Here is a 27,443-nt window from a genome sequence, read left to right as displayed (position 1 = left end):
GGGCCTCGTCCCCAAACTCCGAACGGGACGCAGCCTGTTACCCACAACTTCGGGAGAAAAGAAAAGGGCAAGGAGGCATCATCGTTTAGGGAAATGGCATCGATATCCGAGTGGGAGGGAACTTCGTAGAAGGAGAGGAGGTCGAACAATTCTCGCGCGTTCCCCAGCACTCAGCGTGGAGATCCCTAGGCGCGTTCCCTAGGTAAGCTACGCCGAAGCCGCGGCGGCTCGTCCCTCCCCCACCGCTAGGGACACGCACGCGGCGGCCCTCTCCCACCTCTCTTCCTCCTCCTCCTCCTTCTCCGGGGACCGAGCGAGTCGATGGGGACGCGTGCTGCATGTCGCTACCAGAGCGGCGGTCCGGAGCGAAGAATCATCCCAGCGTCGTCGGGCGACCCGAGGAGTCCCCGCTGCTACATTCGCGCGCGCGCCGCTCCGCTCTTCCTTCCAACCCGGAGCCCCCCCACCCAGCTACGGTGGCGGCGGCCGCTCTGCCGCTGATCGCGTCGTCGTTGTCGGGACCGGCGTCGTCGAAGAGGCGGCGGCGGGAGCGGCGGTGGCATCGCTCGCTCTTCCCCGGACGGCACAGCGCGTTCTGATCGTTGCCGCTGTCGTCTGCTCCTCCTATTCTCTCTTCTCATCAGAGCCGCGGAAGTTGGTGTCTTCGCTCCAGTCTCGCGTGGTTCTGCGGTCTGCTCCCCGGAAGAAACATGTGCGTGCGCGTGCGTGTGCTGCTGTGTGGCGTGACAGCCGGTGATAATGGATAACACGCCCTGAACCAGCAAAGCGTCGGCCTCGCCAGAAAAAAAGAAAAGCATGAATACCCTAACAGGACACGGTGCCACTGCGACTACTTTCCGGGCCGGATCACCAGCGTGGTATCTTCTGCTGTGCCAGGCGACACTCCTCTTTTGCCACGGTGAGTGAGAGGGTGCCGCCGCTGCTTGCGATTAGCCGGAGCTGTGATCGGATCCGCGCCGCTTCTGACCTCGCACGCGTAGTTCACTGTGCGTCTGGAGAACGTATGCGCGATGAACGCGGTGTCACCGAGGCAAGCTATTAGGGGCCTGTTCTGAGGGTGTGAGTGGGACCAGTCCAGTGCCTGGTTTCCTGCGGTGGTTTACTGCGCTTTCGCCAGGCATTGTGGTGGTCTTTGGCGGATCACGAAGAAAGTGGCAGTGAGCAGAAGTGCGAGCCTTCCCGTGTCCGGCGCGAGTCATGTTTTACCGTTTTCCATGCCTTGCATTTCAATTCAAAGGCCCCGTGCACGTTTCACGCCCACAAAATGTACACACACATGCGGGCACGCCGAGGTTTTTGACAGTCAGCAAAGATTTGTTGTCTTAATATCAGGGGCCACTTGGCTAACGTCGCTGCTAAAATCACAGTACGGTGCAACCTAGCATTTGAAAAGCTGATCAGTTATATAAGCAAACACGAAGTGCTGCCGTGCCAAAATTATTTCAGGCTACGTAATTTTTGCGCATCACTGCTGAAGTAATCAAGTGGACGTTTTCTCGATAAATACCAAATTGCAGTATGTGAACCGATTAGTACTGCCTCAGGCACTTCCTGCCGACTCTGGCAGCACTCTCGAGTACAGTTCCTTCCATTCGCAATAAGTTATAAGTCCTTAACTTCACGTAGCTTGACGGAAGCGACATTAGGCTCCGTAAATATCGCTCGATAAACGAAAACTAATACGGTACTGAAATGTATTCAAGGCATTTTGTCATTGCTGAGAAAGGGTATCGAAACACGTCCGCGAAACCAGATCTCCTCGGACAAGGCATTCACTAATGAAATTGATGATTACAGTGAAAGCAAACGGAACACAAGAGCCAATAAGCAGCATGACAAACAGTTGAACAACGGTATTTCCGAATGACGGCCCGTCAACAACAGAAGCAGCATCGCTGCGCGACAATGCCGAACATCGTAATGCGTCGGTGCCCATGCTTTCTTGTCTGCTAGTAGATGGGACGTTCCAAGCCTGCAAACGAGTCGCCTGCTATGAAAAGACTGAAAGGCTCTTACTAAGGTGGCTGTCATGCCGGTTCTGGACAATACCGATCTGGCCTCAGGTTCACGAAACTTCTCTACAAAGACGCCTAGTGGTCGGCGAGCAATCGAGATCTAAAGAGACTGCCGGTGCAATAGAGAAGACGCGAGCTGCTTGCGAAGCATATTTGCGTAAGAGAAAGTTCGCGAGTTCTTGTTCGGGTTCGGGAAGTCGTTTGTTCTCAAAAGTTGTGGTTCGTAAGAACTCGGTCCAAACATTTGTGATATACATATATAGTTTGGCGTGATTACTTTTGTAACAGCTATTTTTTCTACTATCACAAATGTTTGGAGCCAGTTCTTACGAACCGCAACTTTTGAGAACAAATGGTTTCCCGAACCCGGAGAAGATCTCGCAAAAGTTCTCTTACGCAAATGCGCTTCGCAAGCGGCTCACGTCATCTCTATTGCAGCGGCAGTCTCTTTAGATCTCGACTGCTCGCGATATATATAACAGGCCTATGATTGTATAAAAACTGAAGACAGTTTCTAGAAATTTCCAAAATGACAGCCTACAGAAAGGATCAACAGACGAGTGTAAACTTATTTTACATGATTGCGCAAAGGGTAGTTGCGTTTCGTAGTTACATGTTGTTGACTTCTGAAATTTGTACTCCGATTGCACTAAATGATAGGCCTCACATCACTTTAGTCCGATAATTATAAATAGCTAGGGTATATTGTCATTATTTAGGGCAGGGAGCGTTGGTTACCTGCATAATACGAAAATGGGCAATGTTGTTAAGGTGGGCGTGCTTGTTGTGCACTCGTACAGCTTTCGTCACCGTCAAATATATCGGCATGCAAGCTGCTGTGGATGCGCAATCAAGGAAACTAAAGGGGGAACGATATAGCTCTAATGTTTCTAAGCACACGGTATCAAACGTCCGGTCTGTATCGGAGCTGCATGCATACGTCATGGTACCATGCACGTAGAGTCAACCACAAAAGTTTACGGTCCACGGGATCTCTGATAAACGATCAATTTCCGAGCAGCCTATAACAGTAGCTAGTAAAACCAAACACTACAATGTTGTTCACATATACCGGTAGAGGCTGTAGATGCGAACACTATAGGCTCTGTTGTGACGCTGCGCCGATATCCAGCTTTTTCTCAGATATCGTGTTACGTAAAATTTTGTGGTTGACTGTACATCGCCAATACTGGACGCTTATGAGCAAAGTAATTATAACTACACATGCTTTCGCTGTAAACGCGAAGAGAAAGTGGAGAGGGAGGTACGACGTCCGTATTCACCCCTTCCGGTCTACGTATAACAAATCACTGTTATATTTACTTAAACACGTCCGGTCCATCCCCGACCTGTATGTATGTCATACTTCATCTCTTCATGTCAATGTCGCGAAGAACTGCAATGTTCGCTGCACTTAAATTTCTAAACGTCACTGTGTGAATACGGTTCTTGCCTTTCCGCGCTTGCTCAGGTCTGTTACTGCAGATTCGTGAGTGGGGAGGTGGGGGGGGAGGGGGGGGTTGGTGGAGGTATGTGGTGGCTTGGCGTTCTTTTACCACCACCTATAGGTACCGGCAATCAAACCCGCGTCATCTTGCTTGACAGCAGAACGCCATCGGCCTGTAACAGCTTTCCGTAAAATATGCCTCGACGTATCACGTCGCATAGTGTCTTATGTCGTACAAGTGTTCATGAGCAGAGCATTCAAAATTTTAGAGAAAATTTATTGGCAAATACATTGACGTTTAATCCATGACACAGTCAAAACGAAAACATGCTTAAGGTAATTTTGCTCGATGTGCACGTAACACGACAGAAGACCATCAAAGTAAAAAAAAAAAATGTGATACTCAACGTCCCGAAATTGCACAGTACATATATCTTTTGAGGGACGCTGCATAGTTCGGTGTTTGGGACGCTGTTTGGGACGCATAGTTTGGGATGCTGCTCTTGGGGTTTTTTAACGTGCACTAAGTACCCGACGAGTGTTGTTGCATTTCGTTCCCAATCGAAATACGGCTACCTCGGCATGGATTCAAACGCACGATCACATTTTCAGCAGCACGACGCCATAGCAAATAAGCTAGCGAGGCGACTACAATGCAATAATGAATCGCTACGCTCCAACGACAGGGACATCCACCTGCTACGGGCGCATGCCCCGGTTCGGAAATCATGATGATGATGGGCGCGGATGATGGCAACGCAAATAAGGGTCCGATAATGTGTCACAGCTATCAGTGAGGCGTTATAGTGCTGATTGACATGTATATACGGATAGAAACTTGGAGACTGGCAAAGGAGCTCGAAAACTAGTTAATGACAGTGCAAAGAGCGATGGAACGAAGAACGTTAGGCATAACGTTACGAGACAGGAAGAGAGCGGTGTGGATCAGGGAGTAAAGAGGGATAGCCGATATTTTAATTGACCTCAAGAGAAATAAATGGAGCTGGGCAGGTCATGTAATGCGTAGCTTAGAAAACCGGTGGACCATTAGGGTTACAGAATGGGTTCCAAGAGAAGGGAAGCGCAGTCGAGGATGGCAGAAGACTACACTTCGTTTCATGCATCAGGTGCAATGCTGTGGAGGATAGATACTTTTTGCAGTGGCTTCGTTCGCACTTAGAAACAGTTCGGTGTCTTTTGAACGATTTTTGTGAAAATGTTCTTCATATAAGATTAGTTCTGAACGAAAATAAGAATTTACCGTTAGAAGCAGACAAACCATGCGCTCATTTGGCTGCTAACACATTGTTTTATATTAATTTGCTTTTCATTGTTTTTTATTTGCATCCCGTCGCGGCAGCCTCACGTGCCTGCTCGCGCGAGCAAACTCCGGTGGCGCCCAGCGAAGCATAGACGGAACGCGCGGAGTGATAAAATTTAGAGACCTCATCTCACTACTTGCGTAGCTTCCACAGCGTTGCACCTGATGTATGAAACGGAGTATAGGTGAGGTGATGAAATTAAGAAATTCGCAGGCGCTAACTGGAATCGCTTGGTGCAGGACAGGGGTAATTGGAGATCACAGGGAGTGGCCTACGTCCTGCAGTGGACATAAAAGATGATGCTGATGATGATGACTATGATGATGATGATGATGGTGGTGGTGGTGGCGGTGGTGGTGGTGGTGGTAACACCTGATTGACTTACATGCCCGAGAGATGTGAGGCGGGAAGTGTTTATGCTTGGATCGCAAGAGAGATCATAAACCGACAGATCAATAAATGTGTGGGTGTGTTTTGTTTCCATTGTTGTTCACGGGGTGCGCGAAGCAACGAGCTTCTCGAAGAAACGGCTTTCCAACTTTCGAAAGTTCGCGATACAACGTATTTACGATCTGCGGACGACTGTTCACGGCGGTGTTGCTATCTTTATTTGGGTTTTCTTTTTTAATTGCTTCTCTTTGAGCCGCACGCGCAAAAGCCTCGCACATATCCTTGCCGCATAACAGTGAACCGGCCGCACTTTTTACCTTCTTTTATTTTATGCCTTTTTCAACGGGCGTGTGCATGGCTTCCCGGGAGCGTTGCAGCCAAAATCACGCCACTCGCCTCGACACCGACGAAGTGCTCTCAGGGGTGTCTTTTAGGAAAGTGCTTTCGGTCGACCCTCCAGCTTGCTGTTCGCTGCACCAAGCCTCGCTTCCGCCCTTGGCCACTTTGATCTGAGCGTCCATCTTCGGCTGTGGCTCGCGCTCGCTCCGTCGACATTCTACAGTGTTCCACGCGTACAGAGGAACGATGCTCACGCTTGCAATAAATCTTGACATTTTACCGTCTCTCCTTCCTCACCTATTTATTGTCTCGGCGAGCGTTATAGCCGTGCTGTAAAGAATACATTAGCTTACAATGCGGCGCACTCGGCTATAACGTGGTGTAGCTTACAGCCTGCAGTTTTTTCGAAGCAGAAATTCCGACAAACGAACCGCCGACGAGACCGTGACTAATAACTGTTCAATGTGCGTGCGTAAACTTAGTGAAAGTGATCGAGACTGATAGAGACAAAGGGTTAATATTGAGAAATTCACAACACTTCCTTTGGTCTCAAAATAAACACCTCGGCTCACCCATACGCGCAATCACCCGATAGTGACCGATACTCCGCCTGCGCGTATAGAGATATATGCAATTGCAGAGGCTTGCACAACACTGGGAACAGCACCGCACAGTCTCTCTCTCTCTCTCTCTCTCTTAATTTTCTTTTAAAGTTTTGAGCGCACTTCAAGAATTGTACCAAACAAATAAAGAGAGATGTGAGGTTCGCCAGCTGCAACCTTACTGTCCACGGTTCTGACTCTTCAAAAGCCGCGCCTGTGGTTGGAGGAAGAGAAAGGGCTGAAATTGTTGCCGGGGTCCGGCCTTGGCAGTTTCGACAAAGTTAACTTAAAGGGCAGCCCGCTTCACGCGTGCGGAGGCAGGAAAGCAATCACCAGCTGTCAGGACCACGGGATTGAACAAGACTCTCGCAAGAAAGATGTCGTACGTCACATTTATTGGCAAGCTTTTCGTTCTGTTTTCGCCTCTGGTCATTCGAAGGATGAGATTTGGCTGGTTTGGAGAGCACGAGGGGGGAACGGAGACGTAGAGCGCGACTCTTGTCTTTTCCCCTTCGTGAAACTACGTAGTGCCTCCTAGGCTACGCACTCAGCAATAAAAAAAAAGGAAACATTTTGACAGTTTGTCTTTACTATTTGTGCCTAAAGCGCACATAGATTTCGTGTCTGTCATACGACTGGCTCACGCGTGTCCATGGGATATTCTTTTTTTTTTCAATATTCAATTAATTACTTCGAAAAAGCTGTGTAGAAAACAACCTAAATGTGGTGTGCCAGGCAAACACATATATATTTTATATCAGTGGTTGCTTGGAGAGCGTGTATTGCACAATGACAGGCGCGATGGCATAAACAATAGACAGGCTTCTTCCAGGGTAAAGAAATCAAGCCGTAAAAAAATTAATCCAGTATGAAAGTAGTGCGGTAGGCGAAACGCAAGGCGAACGCAAAGCACGAGACAAGGGCCCCCTCGGTTTCGTCCCTCGCGCTTCATCGCGCGGCTTGCAAAAACACGCAGCGCCAGCATACAGGAAGTAAAGTATATGCGACAAGGCGTCTGCAAGAAAACATTATCAAGCGATGAGCCGACACGCCGACGAGCTTTTCCCTCTTACATTCTCTTACTGCAGCGACGCTTGTGCTAATCAGAAGAGTTCATCACACCAACTGCTGCTTTGGGAGCTGTTGCATTGCGGGCACGGCGCCGGCTTCCCGGCTCTTCGTGGAAGCAGTTTGTCGCGGCCACTATTACGAAGGCGATCCTTCTCAGACAACGGCTCGCCACTGCGAGAGGATTCGCTCAAGCGAAGCACTTGGCCCATTTCCCAACAATTAAAGAGCTCAGTAACAACGAATTAAGTAACAAGGCATACACAGACGAAAAACAGACGGGAGGCGTGAACGGCGCTGATCAAGCACTACCCGAACCCCTTGCATAAAAGAATACAAACGATGTTTTCTGAAGCGTAGAAGTTGACGGTGCGTCCATTCTTTCGAGATCATTAATGACGTTGATGCAATCAGCAATGCTTCTTAGGATAACTGCGTAATTGGCTATGGGGATGTGTTACATATGGTTCGTTGATTATTAAGATGATTATTGTATCCCTGTGTCATATCGCCATGCCATACGTGAATCACGTCACCGTATGGGCACATCAGCTGACACACGAAGTGGCGATCTCACTGCCAACCATCTAGCTGACAAGGCTGCCCGGTGTGCCCACGAAGATACAAAGACGCGTCCAACACCTTTGGCGAGGTCGGACGCTGCCAGAGAACTTCGCCTACTTGCGCGCAAGAAGTCCCAAGATCTCTGGACATCAAGTGGCCTCAATTGCAGATTACGTAAACTGGACCCCACGCTACGGCTAAAACTGCCATCTAGCCTTTCCCGCGGCGAAGCAACCTTGTTGTGTCGCTTGTGGTTGGGAGTGGCGTTCACGAACGCATACTCCTACCGTATGGGAATCGCCGAGAGCCCGATGTGCGACTCCTGTGGGTGCGAGGAGTCCATCGAGCACCTATTGTGTACCTGCCCTCGCTACGATGTCCAACGCCTCTCTCTGCGGGCAACTTTACACAGACTAGACTCGAGACCGTTCACCGAGTCAAAGATACTCGGACCGTCGCCACAACCGTCACTGGCTCGAAAAGCGATTCGTGCACTAGTGCGGTACTTGAAGTGCACGGGCTTAAGAGACCGCTTATAGTGTCATTGTGTAAGGTGTCCCTCCCACATGTACTCAGTGCTGACTCTCTCCCTTTCTTCCCCTTTCTATTCCCCTTTCCCCCACCCCCAGTGTAGGGTAGCAAACCGGATGCTGTTCTGGTTGACCTCCCTGCCTTCCCTCCCCTTGCTTTCTCTTCTCTTCTCTTCACTGCCAACCACAATGCCAGATGATACCACGACACAGTAGATCCTGTTGCAATCACAACACCCCAGTTGGAACTCTGTAGCAACCTGTACTATACCTAGTAACTTGGCTGCAACTTCGTTGTAATGGCTATCCATCAAGCATCCGCGCTCGACGCGGAGGTGTTTGTTGCGGATGGGGCGCTATCGCTTTAATATATTTAAGGCTACGTACACCTCGTGCCACCTTGGCAAATCCATTCTAGAGGAATGACCATACGCCGTCCCGAAGTTGTCTGTAGCGCCACACATCCAGCGGCACATACCCAGCGATTGAAGTTGTTTACAAGGCCAACGGCAGCACGCACACACCTAGTGACCCAAGCTGGTACACAAGTTAGGTCACTGGGTATGTGAAGGAGGTTGGAACCATACAGCAAACTCGGTGAAGTTCGCAAATAATGCTGATCGCATTAATGCGACGGGACACAAGCGACTGCGCCTAAATTTATTTTCTTCTAAACGGCATGGGCGCAACACATGTGAGTGAGTGAGTGAGTGAGTGAGTGAGTGAGTGAGTGAGTGAGTGAGTGAGTGAGTGAGTGAGTGAGTGAGTGAGTGAGTGAGTGAGTGAGTGAGTGAGTGAGTGAGTGAGTGAGTGAGTGAGTGAGTGAGTGAGTGAGTGAGCGAGCGAGCGAGCGAGTGAGTGAGTGAGTGAGTGAGTGAGTGAGTGAGTGAGTGAGTGAGTGAGTGAGTGAGTGAGTGAGTGAGTGAGTGAGTGAGTGAAGATGCGCGACCTGCGACTCTAGACCGAGAAGGGGCGCAACATGAGACCGAGCAAGACGGATCACGCTACATGAATGCATACTTTAACCTGTTTGCAAAGACTTATTGAGAACTGTGACCTTTAAGAATGCCGGAAGCGCTTACGTCACGCGTAACGCACAAGTACAGCTTGCTTATAGGTCAAGCACGTGCGGACAAACGAGTATGATTGTTACGTGCGACTGTTTAAAAGTTTGATACGGAGCATAGTTTGTATATATGTGCACCTATACGCCTATACGAAAAAAAAAATGAAATGAAAACACGCGCATAATTTTATAAGCAATTCAGTATCACACAATCACAAGAACTTTTCCGAGTGGTTGGACAGATAAGAATTCAGAGTCAAGATATCGCAGTGTAGAGAATACTTTGCGTGGCTGTAACGTAGCGACAAGGAAGAGTAATGCTAAAATGCCTGTTAGATGGCGCTTCAGGCTTAACTTGCACAACACTGCATAAAAATAAAACGTCATCGTCTACAAAACCAAGAAAATAAAAGCACGGACTTCTGGGACCACGATGCCATCACTGCCAATTTACCTCCTTCCCAAACTTCCTTCTCTACTGACTCCCAATAGCATGCCTATTAGTCAACCAGCAAGCTTCCAGCCGCTTTCGGAAACTAAATGCGAAGGAAGGGGAATCCCGTGACTGAACTACAAAGTAAGAGGTCAGAAAAAAATAAACAAAGAACGCCTGGAATGTTCGAGGATAGAACAGCTGAGGCACCGACCACCGAGAGCCTTGCATACTCTCTCCGAGGAAGTTTACCGAAGGAATTAGACGCTAATGCGGCGTGGACACACACAAGTCGAAACACAGCGCTAACTGGGCCTTACACGGGCTGTGCTGGGCTAACTCTCGAAGAGAAGAGAAAGAATACTGACCGAAGGAGAAGGAAAAAAAAAACAGGAAACGCGATGAGGATAGAAACGGATAAACATAGACGGAGAAAGGCAAGAAAGTAAAATGTCCGCTTGAGAGAACAAGCCAGACAGCGCATTTCTCTTTCTGCCCAAAGTGTGCGTATCTGTGTGTAGTGCCTCCGACAGGTAAGTTTGCGCCTCGTGATGTCGGCGAAGGGACAGGAGAAGGGGGAGAGTGGAGAGGGGGGAGAGACCGTGGCTTGTTCCTCAGCCAGCGAGAGGCGTACCGGGTTCGGCGTTTTCTTCGCTTACTGCTGCCACGCCCATTTTTCCATTTTCTTGTGTAGTTTGCCTCTTCCAATGTCACAGCAACGCTTTCGTTTTATACGCGCACACCCAACCGCTCTTTCGTTTACCTCCTTTGCGACGACGCTTGGGCGACTGGCACGTCCGGATTCGCCCTGTAAGGCAGCTTTTCCGTGTTGCCTTGCCTCCGCGACGCGACAAGAACCGAGACACTTCGGCTCCGCGCGCGCCTTATAAGTTGCCTCGAGTGAGCGGCGGCGCAAGTGCTTCTATTTTCTTGCAATGAGACACGAAAGGCCTGTGGAGACTAATAAGTGCCACTCCCCCAAACCCCATCCTCCCGCCCCACATTACCGACTTCTCCGGCGCTGTACAGGTTGAAGTTTCTTCTGCTTAACTATGTACCTCTTTCTTTCTTTCTTTCTTTCTTTCTTTCTTTCTTTCTTTCTTTCTTTCTTTCTTTCTTTCTTTCTTTCTTTCTTTCTTTCTTTCTTTCTTTCTTTCTTTCTTTCTCTTTCTTTCTTTCTTTCTTTCTTTCTCTTTCTTTCTTTCTGTTATCCTGCTATGTGCAGCAGCCGTTCCATTAGCGTGCCCTTTGGTGCGCGATGCACTTCTTTCGGGATGGGAAGCCGTTCTGCAATCGCCCGGCTTTTACAGCGATGAAAGCTCCGAGGGCTGTCCCATCAACCTTCTCGCGTATTGCTGCCACCATTAATAAAAACAAAACAAAACATGTTAAGGGGCAAGAAGCAGATGAAGCGCCAGGCGCGTGCAGTATGACGAAATCTTTTTTCGTCCGGGCATGATAACTTAATGTACATATATGACAGGCTTACCAAGTTATCTCGTTCACTGACACTATATAGAGTCACGCAGAAACGTCATCGCTTTAGGAGCGTGATATGACGTGTACAGAGAAACTCGGTGAGAGCCGGTGGTGGTTAATTAGGCTTACAGTGCGAGGTCGAAAGGACCGAATGCCCTCGCGCCCTCCACTGTTATAGCTTAGCTCTTTAACGTACCACTTATATCCCGTACCCAGGCGCACTCTATGCAAATGCTAAAATATATACTACGATTATTTAATGTAGTTTTTGCCATTGCTTGCTGCAAATAAAAGTAGAAATGTGAATATAGTGAAAGAGAACAAAGTGACTGGGATTAACTTACAATTATGGGGGGCCGAAAACCGTCTTGATAAGTAAAGCATTACGGCACTACTGAGAAATAATGGCGCAATATTGGAAACGACGGAATACAAAAGCAGTCACGTCAGCACCGTGCGCTGCTCTCACACGATTCTGTGTGAGAAGTGTTGTTAGCATTAGGGATAATAACGCCTATCTTTTCCAATATACCTCATCTCAGAGAAGCCACTGCGCACCGCAGTCTTCCATCAATGGGTCTGAAACTGTCCCTTCGGTTTCAGCAATGTGGAAGTGGAGGTACACGACCGGCTGACACGAAAGGCGTACGAGCAAGCGCTCCGACTCCCACCCGGAACAGGCACTTTTCGTTTCAAGGAGACAGGGGTGTACAACGGCGCACGGGAAATTATAGAGGCCCAGCTGGTAAACCAGAAGGAAATGCTACAACGTACAACAACGGGGCACTGCGTCTTGAAAACGCATTGGATATTCCGTACGGAAGACCAGCGCATTCACAGAAATCCCAATACGGATACAGGAAACTCTGCACGTCTCACCGATTACCAGAAACATGCACCCGAACTTCCACATCGGACGGCGAGATGCCCGAGCGCAGGCGCTCGCGAGGAAGTACGATAACCACACCAATGTTTTGTACGTAGACGCGGCCAGCACCGCAAGAAGCACCGCATTTATCACAGTCGTAGTCTACAATCACACGACCGAAATAAATGCGTTGTCGGTTTCCAGAGCGAGCGCTGCTGAGGCAGAGGAACTTACGATAAAGTTAGCCATCACCAGATAGACTGGGAGTGCGTCATAATTCTGACGGACTCTCAAGCGGCATGCAGAAGTTTTTCCAGGGCAAAGATTTCCAGGGCCGCATATCGCACCCTGATTGGGGCGCACCAAACCCCGTCATACATACGTGGACTCCGGGACATGAGTCCTTAAGCGGCAATCAGCAGGCACACGCCTACGCCTGAGCGTATGCACATAGGGAGCCGCGAGAGGGTCACGCCGAGCAGTTCCACCCCGAGTCCATACCATTAACCTACACCTACGTCCTACAACACTATCGCCGTTCACGAAGAACACTACCGCCGTCTCATAATGCTTTGAGGCGAGAGGAAGCTGTAATATGGCGAAAACTCCAAACACGTATCCAAAATTAAGTCTTTACCACGCCATACACCCTGCGCTCCTATCCTATCATTCCTATTTCTATTAATGCTTACAGCGGAACGCCACTGCTTACATGGCGTTTCGCTGCTAAGCTCGAGGCCGTGACCCGTGGGTTCGATGACCAACCACAGCCATGGGGGCGAAATGCAAAAAAAAAAAAAAAATATCGTGTACTTTATACTTAAGGGGCGCGTTAAAATACCAGGTGGCCGAAATACGTTCCAGAGCCCTGCATGCCTCTCCCTAGAGCCCAGGTGTTGCTTCGACTCTTTCAACCCCATCGATCAAAAAACAACCCTGTATTGTAAATTGGGTGCACTCTATACGTTACAAGCGTCTGTAACAGGCCTGAAACAGCCGCCCTTGCTCGTTCTTTTTTTTTTTGTTCAGGTCTCATGAGCTGTCTAAGTCACTACACGTCTGCGAAGTCATTTATTTTGCTGTACACCGGGCAACAAAAAATGAACATCCTTTGGAATTACAACAGCGCGCCGAAAGAGGCCACGAAACCGCGTACTGAAATTCGCGGCACAAAGAACACATGGAGAGAGCGTGGCGGCTCTCACAGGTTTGTGAGAAGAGGAATTCGCGTTTACAAACTGGCCTACCTACTCACCTAGCCTGGCCTTGTGCACGTCGGTGGCAGACAGCTGGCCACCCCCTCCCCTTCGAATTCCTCTCCTCTCTAAGCAGGAGAAAGGGCCTACACTCTTGTCGCGCCCCCCGAAGTTCATGCGGGAGGGGGCGTACTCGATGTCTGCCACTGTGTAGCTACCGTGGTTAGCTGTGTAAGGCCTGCACATTGTTTTCTGACGAATCAGCTCAATTATGTTTGCCTTTCGCTCTCTCTCCGGAATAGCGTGCGTTTTTTTTTCTTCTAACAAATTATTTAAACACCCTGTTGAAAGGGCATATATGGGAGCAGGACCAACATGTATGGTTCTCTGAGAATCGGGATGGATGTAATGACGTAGCCTTCGTTGCTCGTGGCCTTAACCGTTTTGTCTATGGACAGCCGATATACAGCAGTGCCTATGGGTAGTCTATAGGCTGTCAAAACATATTTATGACGGTTAGGCTTGCCGGGTGTGTGGCTACCTCCTGACAACGGGTCCTACGCCGCCAGGGTTACACAGAGCGCTCACTAGGGGGAAATTTTTTAAAGAATATTCTAACCATGTATTTTTTTTTTTTTCAATCGTCGTCAGTAAACTTATCCTCACCAGATGTCAGCCTTGGTCGAATTACCCCTACTGCGAAATTCCTGACCTCAGTTTGTACATATATAGGAGGAGTATGGGGAGAGTAGGGGTCTTACGCGAGTAACTATGGTATGTGCGCAAGGAGACCCCTCGCCGTTCTCCTGCAATGCACTGGCACCATTGTGTTATCTTTTGTGATCTCCCCCAACACCGCTGCTGAACCGGAGAAGCAGCCGGCGAGGAAACATGCGCGCCGCCGGGGCCTTCCCCGTGGGGTCCGCCCGTCTGCAGCGGGGGTCGCCGCTGCGGCGGATCGCCGCAGCTGCCACCGTTCTGACCACTCCTTGGGCCACCGCTCTTGGGAGCGGTGGCTCTCCTGAGCAGAGCAACTGCAGTTGGAAGGGCGACAGCGACGCAGCGTGCTTGGCCTCGGCAATGTCGCTCGATCGTGCCGACTTTGCTGAGCACGCAAGCAAGCGAATGTTTAGCGGGGGGCAGTGGTTAGAGGTCGTTGGCCAATATACCGGCTCGAAACGAAAGCTGACAATTGCGTATGGACTCAAGTAAAAGAAAGAACCCACAACGTGATTGCCAAGCAGCCACTGCCGCGGGCGACAGATAATAATTAATTTGTCGATGTGAAAAGCACGCAAATATATATATATATATATATATATATATATATATATATATATATATATATATATATATATATATATATATATATATATATATATATATATATATAGTAGGCAAAGAGGGTTTCTTCAGGCTACCTTTCAAACGTAAAGAACTTGAGTGGTGCTACAAGGTAAACAGAACAAGTATTTAATTTCGACAGTTTCGATCGGTGGACCGATCTTCGTCAGGGTTTACAAAAAAATGGCAGTTCGGCCGTGGTAGGGAAGACACCAGACCGGGTACCCGGTCGTTCTTACATACATCAATCCGAGAGGAACAGTTGTGACATTGATTGATTTTCGGCGCCTTGGCAGATTTCCTTCCTCTTGCCTTGCATAGCTGCCAAAGGCCGCTGTAAATCTGCCAAGGCGCCGAAAATCAATCAATGTCACAACTGTTCCTCTCGGATTGATGTATGTAAGAACGACCGGGTACCCGGTCTGGTGTCTTCCCTACCACGGCCGAACTGCCATTTTTTTGTAAACCCTGACGAAGATCGGTCCACCGATCGAAACTGTCGAAATTAAATACTTGTTCTGTTTACCTTGTAGCACCACTCAAGTTCTTTATATATATATATATATATATATATATATATATATATATATATATATATATATATATATATATATATATATATATATATATATATATATATATATATATATATATATAGCGAGAGAGAGAGAGAGAATTGATTTCACGGAAAGGCTGAGAGTTCGGGCTCATCTGCGTACTCTAGAAAGCATCTCTGCGCTAGAGAAGAAGGGTAATAGAACGGGTGATGGTGATGCTGGAGACGACGACGATGACGACGATGGCGATGATGTAAAAGAATGAGGCAATAAATAGGTTCGTATTCCTGCGGCACAGCTAATACGGCCAGTCCTGTTACGTGTTGAGCAAAGACCGAGACAACTTAGTTACTTCTTTTTGATGCTAAAGCATCATATGCCCCATTTAGCGAAAAACAGTCGCAGTCGGCGTGACCGAAAGAGGGTACCAAAATGGCCGGCGGCGCAAAGAGTAAAATCAAGTAAAAAATGCACGGATGATGTCAAATTCCGTAGGGAGATTCCTCTAAACAACGTAAATTAATCAGCCATCTGGCTTACTGAAGGTATGGCATAGCGCTTGCGTCATTGGGGAGGAGGTCGGACCAATAGGGAGGAGGTGGCGCCAGGTCATGAGGGTATAACATGAATGCGTTCATGGCGTTCCGAGGTCAACAAACTGTATAATGCTATCGCATTCCCACACGTAACTAGTCTTAGGTGTCTCTGCCATTTTTTTTATGTAATGCCAAACGTATGTCTACATGCATCTGCGGATTTATGGCCATACACTTTTGTGGGCTCTCTCCAAGCAACGCTTTAGAAGTCAGTGAGGAATAGCATGCCCAAGCAGACAAGTTTGATAGCGACTTTGTCCATGACATTCTCCGTATTCTGTATAGTCGAAAGGAGCAAGCTTGCTAGCATGCAATACATTCTACTTCTAAGGGACAGCCTGCATACTGTCTAAATTCGTTCTAAGGAGTCAGCTGCAAGGATGCTGACGCGGGTGCCCCATATCGCGTGAAAAGAGAAATATACATCGGAGAGGGTCCCGCATGGAGCCAAGACGAGGCGGGACCTCAAGGCACGCAGAAATTCGAAATAGTAGCGGTCCAACAGAAAGTATGCGTGAAGGGCCAAGAGGAAGAGAAGCGTGTCCCACTGCTACCGAGGTCTGGCCAACGCGTCCCGCTGATGGCCACGGCCACGGCCTGGCGGTTAGCCGCACGGCCGTCCAGGCGCCTATCTCTATAGGGCACGAGCGCGCGCTTCAGCGTCCATAGCACTCGGGCGCTTCTGAAGCACATAAAGCCCACGGCGGCGGGCACCGCTACGACCAGCACGATGCGGCACGTGGCCTCGCGTCAGAGTTGCGAAGACGCCTTACTCTTCTTTATTTCCAGAGCTCCTTCTTCTCCGTTCCCCCGTCCCCCCGCATTCTTTTTATTGTCCTCTTCTTCTTTTTTTCCTGGTTGAAGGCGTGCTGCTAGGACAACTGGCTCTGTGTATTATGGCCGCACGCTGCCCCGCTCGGTCTGCAATGGCCCTGCTCGCTATGCTTCCCTGCATGGCGCGTGGCTGCACCCGCAGACGAGGCGAAACAAAAGGAAGCAGAGAAGCGAGAGCTCGCGAGCGGCGTTAGGGAGCGGAACACGAAAAGAAGGGGTGGCGATTCTGGTTGCGGCGGTAGGTGGAGCAGACGGGGAAAAAAATCTAAAGCACAACACGCACGCACGCGTACGCGCGCGTGCGACCGACCGACCGAGTGTATATAAACGAACAGCGCCATCTCGTAACGGCGTCAAGGCTAAAAGGGGGGCGGGGGAGGGAAGATAAAAGGAAAGGAAGGGGCTGGGGCTCCGAAACATAAAGAAGCCGAGATAACTACGCACGGAACCGTACGAGAAGAATCAAAGACAGGAGCAGAAGAGGAAGAAGCGAGGAATAAAAATGTTTCAGGAGGGAAAAGAAGCACATCCCGTGAGCCTAATGGCTCGCAATCCGGCGGTGCGGCGGATGGTGTATACGTGAGGAGAGGGGAGTCCGATATGCGATCCCTGTGGCCGAATGGTATAGAGCGGACGCGAAAAATAGAGAGAGAGCGAGAGAGAGAAGAGAGAGAGAGAGAAATCCCGAGATAGTGCGAAGATTAGCGACGCGGTCTTGCAACGACAACGCCAAGAAGGGCGAGGGGGAATGACTGTGCAAACAAAAGTGCAAAGCGGTATACCTATATACGAAAAGGTGCATACGCCGTTCGGCCTGGATTGTATACTATCGGACACCATCGGCAACAACTAAGGCCGAGAGACGTCACCGCAAAGTCGGCGTCTTCGGCATCGGAGAGGACAATGCAGCGCGTGGATGCGGTGGAAGCCGCCTTATAATGGGAAAAAAACGGAAGGTTATATACTTGTCGCAAGATCGCGCGAGACGACGAGACTTGCGGTGGCCCGGCACAAAAAGTGCGAACAAGAAGGCAAATCGGCGCCATTTTGCTTCTCCGCTGCCTATTCTGTGCGCCTCGCCTCCGACCGAGGTGCGTCGGGGAGTGCAGACTGCAGACCACATTATGACCCTGCAGTGCTCGTACTAGAATAAAAAAAAAGAAACTAATAATAAATAATAATGCAGGCACGGACTGCACAGAGCTAAGAAAGAGTGCCGGCGTTAAGGGAAACTGGCAGGGGCAGCAGCCAGGAGGGGGGTCCCAACAGAATACACGTCCAAATGACGCATGTTCCTTGCTTCTCTGTAGTATTGCGTCTGCGAGGAGAAGGGCACGGGATGGGGGTGAGAGACGGCATATACGAGGAATTGCGTTCCCGCTGCTGGAGCGGGGCTCGGCGCTTGGTGCCAGTCGGCGCGCACAATTCCCAGCCAGCCCGTTTTCCTTATTCTCTCTATATGTATACTCTTTGTGCATGCCAGCGGGAGTCCTTTATTCGTGGTAGATGCCAGCCGGACGTTGCGATAAGTCGCGTCGTGCTGATCTTATTATTTTTTTTTCTCTCGACCTGCCACGCGCAGAAGACAAAAATAATGGTGCTATAGCTCCCCGCTATCTTATTTTTCAACAAAGAGAACTCTGTGCTTCGCCACAAGTTACTTTACTATATCGTCAGTCTCTGGTGGTTTACTGTAGACGGCGTGTTCTGTACAGCACGTTCTGATATTCTCTAGAATGAAAGACGAACAACATGAGTGGAGCCGAGATGGAGTCTAAGCTAGATTGCGTGGCGATGGCACAATGAAGAAAAACGCGCCTGCCCACGCACAAATAAAGGAATGGGAACTTACGCTACATGTAGCCAAAGACCGCGTGTCATTTACACTGGTCTCGACGTGTCCCTTGCCTTTACTTGCATTCGAAATTCCAAGCCCGCCGGCTATGCCATGTAATATGCTTCCCCTTTACGTAGGATCTGGAATAGGCAGATTAGTGAATCCTGCTGCAGCACCTCGCTAGCAACGACATGTGATCGTTTTGCTTGCGAGAATATACTCACACGTCCAGGTGCCTAAGCTTATTTGTCAGAATTGTTTGAGTTTACTGATTTCTGTGAAATTTGAACAGCAATTTCCGGGGATGAATTCGAGGAGGAGGAGGAGGATTGCGTTGTTGCCTGCAAGCGAAAATGAGAACTGCCCTGGAAACCTTTAACACCCGAACTCTCTCGAGTGAGGCTACCTTAGCATGGCTCTTTGAGGAACTATCAGACATTGTTTGGGATATCATTGGCCTTATTAAGGTTAAAATAACTGGTGAGGCTTATACAGTGCTGACTAGCGGTCATATCCCCTTCTATAGAGGTCTCCCAGATAAGAAGCAATGCGGGGTAGGATTCCTAATCCATAAGGACATAGCGGGCAGCATTGACGAGTTCTATAGCATTCAGGGTAGCAGTAGTAGTAATCAAACTTAATAAGAGGTATAGATTAAACTTAGTACAAGCCTACGCTCCCACCTCTAGTCATGATGATGCTGAAAGATTAGTTTTATGAAGATGTTGAATTAGCGATGCGAAAAGTAGAAACTCAGTGTACTGTAATAATTGGGGAGTTGAATACAAAAGTGGATTGGCGTCGATTCTAGGAACACTCGAGGAGAGATGTTGGCAGAATTCGATGAAAGGAATAAGCTGTAAATACTGCACACCTCCTTCAGTAAGCGTAGAAACAAAAAGTGTTCCTGAAAGCGCCCTACTGGTGAAACAAGAAATGAAATAGATTTCATACTTTCTGCCGATCCCAACATAGTGCAGGATATAGAAGTTTTAGGTAAAGTGCAGTGATCATAGGTTAGTGAGGTCTAGGATTCACCTCAATATGAAGAGAGAAAGAGTAAAATTGGTCATGAAGAAACAAGCCAACCTAGACGCAGAAAGGGTAAAAGCTGGCCAATTCAGGCTGGTACTTGCGAACAAATAACAGAGTGATGAAGATGACATAGAGGTAATGAATGAAACCGTAACTAGGGTGGCTCCAGAAGCAGCAAATGAAGTGGGAGGTAAGGCACCAAGGCAACCACTAGGCAAGCTTTCCCAAGTAACAAAGGACCTAATAAAGAAATGACAACGAATGAAAGTGTCCAACTCAAGAGATAAGAAAGAATTCGTGGAACTGTCAAAACTGATTAACAAGAACATAAGGAATATTCGAAATTATAACGCGAGAAAGACTGAGGAAGCAATAAAAAATGGACGCAGCATAATATCAGTGAGAAGAAAACTAGACATTAGGACAAGCAAGGATGTATGCACTGAAATATCAGCCGAGTAAGATCAGCAGCACTTTCGGAGGTATAATAAAGGCAGCAGAAAAACTCCATACTGACCTGTACAGTACCCATAGTATCCACGCTACCTCCTTTTGAAGTATAATGAACAGAGTAGAGATGCTCCTTCTATAACTAGCGATGAAGTTAGAAGGGCCTTGTAAGACATAAACCAGGGGAAATCGGCAGGCGAAGATAGAATAACAGTCGCTTTAGAAGAAAGATGGAGGAGATATCATGCTTGAAAAAATAGTGGCCCTCTACACGAACTGTCTATCGACTTCGAAGGTCCCAGAGTACTGGAAGGATACAAACGTTATTCTAATCCACAAAAAGGGAGACGTTAAAAAAGTGAAGAATTATAGGCTCATTAGCTTACTCCCAGTATTATATAATATATTCATCAAGATAAATTCCAATATATTAGGGGCAACACTAGACGTTAGTCCAGTGTTGCCCTTAATAACTGCCCTTGAACAGGCTGGCTTCGGGAAGGGATACACCACAATGCATCACATCCATGTCATTATCCAGGTAATCGAGAATAAAGCAGAATACAATCAGCCTCTCTATATGGCTTTCATAGATTACCAAAAGGCATATCATTCAGTACAGACACAAGCAGTCATAAAAGCATTATGTAGTCAATGGGTACAGGGCGCTTACGTGAATGTCTTAGAAGATATCTACAGAGATTTCACAGCTACCTTAATTCTCCACAAGTAGCAAGATACCTATAAAGAAAAGGGTCAGACAAGGAGACGCAATCTCTCCAATGCTATTCACTGCGTGCTTGGAAGAAGCATTCAAGCTATTCAACTGGCAAGGTTTAGGAGTGAGGATCAACGGCGAATATCTCAGCAGCTTTCGGTTTGCAGATGACATTGTCCTGTTCAGCAACACTGGAGACGAGTTACAACAAATGACCGAGGACTTTAACAGAGAGAGTGTAATAGTGGGGACGAAGATTCATATACAGAAGACAAAGTTAATGACGAATAGCCGGGCAAGAGAACAAGAGTTCAGGATCGCCAAACAGCCTCTAGATTCTGTGAAGGAATACGTTTACCTAGGTCAATTACTCATAGGGAACCCTGTGGTGTGATCTTGTACGCGTTCCAAAATCGAATGGAGGCGGTCCATTCTTTATGTCACGAAACGGGCGGTCCGTTCCATTGCCTTCGTCCGATAGCAGACGACACGGAATGATTGACAGCAGATATCAGGTCACAATTGACGTCATGACGCTCGTCATGGTTCAAATTGACCAATCATATGTGGCTCGGTGGAACGGACCGCGTCCGTTCTATATTGGAACGCGTACAAGATCGCACACCTGTTCATGGGAAGGAAACAGAAGAATAAAAATGGGTTGGATTGCATACGGCAGACACTGTCAGCTCCTGACTGGAAGCCTACCATTATCATTAAAAAAATGCGTACAATCGGTGCATTTTACTGGTGCTGACATATGGGGCAGAGACTTGGAGACTGACAAAGAAGCTTGAGGACAAGTTAAGGACCACGCAAAGAGCAATGGAACGAAGATTGCTAGGCATAACGTTAAGAGGCAGAAAGAGAGCGGTTAGGATCAGAGAAAAAAACGGGTGTAGCAGATATTCTAATTGACATTAAAAGAAAAATATGGCACTGGGCAGGTCATGTAACGCGCCAGTTAGATAACCGTTGGACCATTAGGGTTACAGAATTGGTGCCCAGAGAAGGGAAGCGCAGTCGAGGACGGCAGAAGACTACACGGGGCGATGAAATTCGGAAATTCGTGGGCTCTAGTTGGAATCAGTTGGCGCAGGACAGGGGTAATGGAGATCGCAGGGAGAGGCCCTCATTCTGTAGTGGACATAAAATAGGCTGGATTATGGCTATGATGAATTGCCTCTAAATGCTCCGCCCCAGCGCAGCAGTCCACTTCCGTTGATTAATTGAATTAGCCCCTCGGTTAGCATAGCCATAAACTAATCGTGTACTGAATGAAAAAGACGAGCAGGCGTTCAAAGTGCGCTGAATACGACAACGTGATTCAACGTGGCGTCGCAGCTACATTGCCGAACTCCAACGTCAGCAGTCGAATAAATCGTGTTCTTTACTGAGACATCCGAGCAAATCAGATGTCTCATTAAAGCTCTTTCCAAAATAGCTCGCTCATTCAGTTACTAAAGTACGAGCTTTCCGCAAAGGCGCTCAGTTTCTTCCATGCCCGAATAACATGGAAAAAACGCTAATCCAATGAAGTTCTTATGAACGCCTGCAATCATCGTTGTCGCACCGTTGCAGAAAGTGCATCTCTCCATTGGCTTCTCTCGCTGCAGATGTACTTACGTTTCCCCCCCGCCCCCTCTAATTTATATACGCACCGTTTTTTCCCATTCCGCATGCAACGTTTCCCTCAACACTTTTTCAGAAACTCACGGAATCGTACACGCACTAATTGACACGGAAGACGACTGCAGCTGTTACTAATAACAACATTTTCGTTTTTGTAATTACGCATGCGAACTGGCGTTAATTCAGAGTGCGTTAGGAGCTAGGAAGTAAAAACGCGAAGTCAGGAACATGGATGAGCGCATTCACACAGGCACAAATACTCAACAGGAATATACGAAATGCGCGTTCCGCGATATATCGTAGTTCAGCTGCACTGCACCCGTTGTCGGTGTCACACACACGGGCACGCGCGCATGCACGCACGCACACGCACGCACGCACGCGCGAATACACACACACACACACGCACGCACGCACACACGCACACACGCACACACGCACACACGCACACATGACAGGTGGCAACACATTTTCGCACAGCGACAGGTACGTGTTTTGCAAAGCAATAGTCTGCCCGAACCTACTACAGAAACTCGGCACCAAGCGCTATGATCACGTTCCAGAGCTCGGATCTCGTCGGTCGTTTTCCCGAATTAATAAAATCGAACCGCGTCCAGAGCAGCTTGCCGCGGCCTTACCTAACGACCTCGCCGCTCTACAGCTCTCGCCTAGAAAGCGTAACACCACGTCCACGATGGGTAGCATTGGAAGAACTTCGTCTCTGTGACGTCGATTCGCGAGCGTGTAGATCACCGTCGCCGACGGAGACGCCGACGCACGATGCTGTCATTTGTCCTCGTGCGGGTGATCATCCTGCCCTATGTCTTCTCGCTGCGCACATGGAATGAAAAATGTAGATGGATGCGGGAGTGGAAAGGGCGAACGTAAAACAGGGGAGGAGAGAATCATAGCACAATGTTCCGGGATGCTCGGTAACAACAATTAATTTTAGGCCCGAGTTTCGCTGTGCCGTACAGGCATCACGGAACACGTTGACGGAAACTCCAGAAATAACCATATAGGCAACTATACGTTAGGCTTCTCTCCCGTCTCTCGCTCAGCGGCGAGGCAGTAAGCTACCGCACCACGAAGGGCCTCCGATAAGATAAACGTGAGTTAAAAAAAAAAGAAAGAAAGAAAAGACCGGTGTAACAACAGTTAGTGACTCCAGCTTATTGCGCCCTCACGTCCCTTTCTCCCTTCACCCTCTACTTTTTTTCGTTTCCTTCTCTCGGGTTATAATGCGAAACGATGGTTTGAAACGGACCGTACATATTTTTGAACTTGTTGCGGATACAGACGTCTGCTTTAATGAGATCGTGGTCCCCAACTCTTTCTAATAACAAAGAAAATGAAGAACTCAATGCAAAAAGTGGATTTCGGGTGTGCGAAATGGAAACAAAGTCGTCGAATACGCTTTTACACTAATGGTGTTTGCGGGGAACGACTGTGCCAAGTTGATCCCTACAGGTTGTGAGCGTTTTCGTTTCCCCCTCTCTCTCTCTCTCTATTAAGCAAAAGTAGAAATGCAATATGTTAAATTGCCTGCAAATATCGCGAGATGACGGAGCGCGTGTGTGCGGTGTTAAAAGAAAAAAAATACGAAACACAACAAGTGTCGCATAATGCTTGAAGGTCACACGTCTTCCGCAATGCCCAAACTCGTAAACCTATTATAACAAAAGAAACACGGAACAAGATCGGCTTTGCCGGCACAGAAAGTTCGGGTAACCAGCGCTGCAGGAGGCGCTGAGGGGATTTCTTTATTTCTTCCTCGCATGGCTCCTGATAAATAAAAGAATAACGTCACTATGAGAGTAGTAACGAACCGCACTGCGATGATACGTGTATTCGATTTATGTCGCATTTTGCCCTTACGGCACGACAATCGACCCAGTCCGGTTCTAAGGCGCGTATTTTCCGTGTAATTGCAGTTCAAAGGAACTTTAGCAGCACATTGCACGGCTACAAGAAGCCACAAACGGCAGACGTAACAAAATTACTCGCACATCTCCGAACATATTTAAAACGCAGAAACGTATAATTTCGCATTTGTGTTCAGCAAACAAGGCTCATGCGAAAGTGTTCAGCTGTTCAAGAGACTGTAAAGTTCACCTATATTATTAAATTAGCCTTCGACAAACAAAAAATACGAAGCAAAAAAGAAAAGCGCTCTTAGCGCGAGAAGGGGCTTCGTAAGCCAGATAGGAGGTGAAAAAATTTAAAACGGGTGGCGCCGCCACCTTGAAGTTCTCGCCCCAGCTCCCAGTGAATTAAGTCATGGGTTTTGATTGCGTCTGTTGGGGCCTAGTTAACTTCTCACTGGTAACGATAAAGTGCATACCATACCAAAATAGCCAATGATAGAACTTAGCCGGTTTCACGAACATTTAGTGAACCATAAGAGCCCACGTTCGAGAACATACCTTTAAATCTGTCACCTCACACTGACGTCCCAGGGCGGTGCGCAAAATAAAATGAAGTTAAACTGTGGTTTTCGCTTTTTCTTTTAATGAGCAACCTATCATGGAGAAAATAGTCTAATATATAGCTTTAGAATAATACTTCATAAGTCTAAATGGTCTGTCTTTCACTTCATTGTCCCTTTAATGGTGATTTGCAAATGCTCTTCCCTTTCACCCAGAAGGGCCGACTTTTGCTAAACCCACACGGCCTTCCGCACACGTGCGTGCATGCGGCTAACTGCGCATATCGCACGCATGTGCACAAATTTCAGACAGTGTTTATGGCACTTAGAATTTGTAGATTTTCTCTGAAGTTGGGCTAGAGTACGCAGGTTGCTGATATTTCGGTGGATTTACAGTTTATATACATGACTCAGACGATATCTGTAGAGATTGTGAGCTGGGATCACACCAGAATTGTTAAAGAAGGTTATTGTCGATGCTGTGTAGGAAGCGTTATATGCGTGGCGGAGATACTTCTTTTGTAACAGGTGAATATGTTCTAGACTGGTAGATGTTGTATTACCCCATACTAATTCGCAATAGTTTAAATGTGATTGGAAAATTGACTTGTACAGCAAGAGTTTAATACGTGTGGAAAGAATGTATCTCATACGGCCTACAACACCAGTTATTCTACTTATTTTGCTTAGAACGTGTTTGCAGTGATTGTCCCAAGACATGTTCGCTGAGAAGAAGATACCCAGACATTTGAAAGTCTCCACAATTTCAATACTCTATCTATCACCCACCCTCTTCAATATTGCTATGATGAAATTACCTGACAAACTCTACGCAATACCAGGAATCAGGCATGCAATATACGCCGATGACATCACTATATGGACCACCACTGGTTACGAAGGAGAGAAACAAGACGCCCTTAAACAAGCGACCGACGTCGTCCAGCAATATGCAAAAACAAGTGGACTCCGGTGCTCCACCGAGAAATCAGAACCATTAGTCGTTCGACCGAAATCACGAACAAAACTCAATGAACTACCCCACATCACACTCACCCTCGACGACAAAGAAATACCCACAGTAAACCGCGTCCGCATTCTCGGCCTCCACATACAACAGGACGGCGAAGGCGCATACACCATTAAACGTCTCAGGCAGACCACCTTCCAAATCCTGCGAATGGTCAGCCGCATCACCACCAAACAATACGGACTGAAAGAAGACGACATAATACAGCTCGTCCAGGCCCTGCCAATCAGCCGCATTGCCTACGCTGCCCCGTACTTGCTTCTCACTCCCAAGGAGATAGATCAATTAGACGCACTTCTTCGGTTTTTAAAGCCTACAAGCAAGCGCTCAGCCTACCATCGGGAACAGCGACACTCAAGCTTGAAGCCCTAGGAGTCCATAATACTATAAGAGAAATTATAGACGCCCACTTCACAAGCCAACGAGAACGCCTAGCCCTAACAACAACAGGAAGAACAGTACTAGCGCGCCTAGGCTATCCCACACATAGCAAAGGTCACGAACAACCAATCCATCTGGCCCCCAACTTCCTGGAGCACATCAAGGTAACCCCTATCCCCAGAAGCATTCACCCGGAACATCATGCCGATCGTCGCCAAGCTCGCACAAAAGCTCTACAGACAAAATATGGCAGTCTCCCCACCACACTATACACAGATGCCGCGCAGTACCCCCAAAAAGCAGCCATGACGGCCAGCGTTGTCGACTATAACCTACAAGAGGTGGTCTCGATGACGGTCCGCACTGCCAGCGCCCCCGTGGTGGAGGAGAACGCCATCGCCTTGGCCATCACCTCTAGTCTGACCAACCAGTACGTGACAATTATTACTGACTCCCAGGCAGCTTGTCTTAGCTACGCGAGAGGCACAATATCTTAAATCGCCTACCGACTCCTCAAACAAGCCTCCCAATTCCCGGACGTTGAAACAGTGTGGACTCCAGGACACGAGTCCCTCCGTGGAAATCAGCGTGCGCACCCTGTAGCCCGAGCTCATGCCTCCCGGGCGCCACAACAGAGGGATTCGGCCGCATCCATGAAGCCCGTACCTTTACAATACAACACCATACTACAACACCACAGATTGAACAAACGACAATACCCGCCTCCACACAAGACCCTATCACGTGAAGACGCCGTATTATGGCGACAATTACAAACCAATACATACCCCCATTTAAGCAAACTACATGCAATACACCCCACACTATACTCGTACAAATGTCCCCTTTGCAACGACTACGTCTCCCTATATGACACCAAATGGGCGTGCCCCAACGTGAAGGCGGCCCTGCAAGTACTCAACCCCACACCCGAGCAGTGGAAGGCCGTGATGACGAGTTCGGACCCTCGTAACCAGCAGCACCTGGTGCGGCGGGCCCGGGAGACAGCAAGAGCCGCAGGAGCCATGGACTAAGGGCGCCTCCCGCACAAGCAGAACGACACCTGCTTGTCCCTTATTTTTTTTAATAAATGTTTCTCCTCCTCCTCCTCCTCGGAGCAAAGAAGGATGTTGTCATGGAAAAAAATAAAAATAAAAAATAATTAGGCTAAGTAAGGGGGTGTAGGTGGAAAGGAATGACAAATTGAGATACTGAAAGCTGAGCGCAGCTTTCGCCTCAGGCGACACTATGCAAAACGCCG

General features: G+C 48.2%; 1 protein-coding gene across 2 annotated transcripts in view; it reads left to right on the top strand.

Moving 5' to 3' along the window:
- The first annotated feature begins 319 nt into the window (after window positions 1–319).
- LOC135909687 (cell adhesion molecule Dscam1-like) overlaps window positions 320–27,443 on the top strand; it is a 301,290-nt gene continuing 274,166 nt past the window's right edge. For both annotated transcript variants that reach the window (XM_065441717.2, XM_065441716.2), the window contains exon 1: window positions 320–919. In XM_065441717.2, the coding sequence (XP_065297789.1) occupies window positions 817–919 (103 nt within the window). In that variant the 5' untranslated portion in view covers window positions 320–816. The remainder of the gene's footprint in view (window positions 920–27,443) is intronic.

Source organism: Dermacentor albipictus, chromosome 3 (assembly GCF_038994185.2).
Source record: "Dermacentor albipictus isolate Rhodes 1998 colony chromosome 3, USDA_Dalb.pri_finalv2, whole genome shotgun sequence".
NCBI lineage: Eukaryota > Metazoa > Arthropoda > Arachnida > Ixodida > Ixodidae > Dermacentor > Dermacentor albipictus.
The sequence above is the reverse complement of the archived record's forward strand: the minus strand, read 5'-3'. Positions and strand labels throughout refer to the sequence as shown.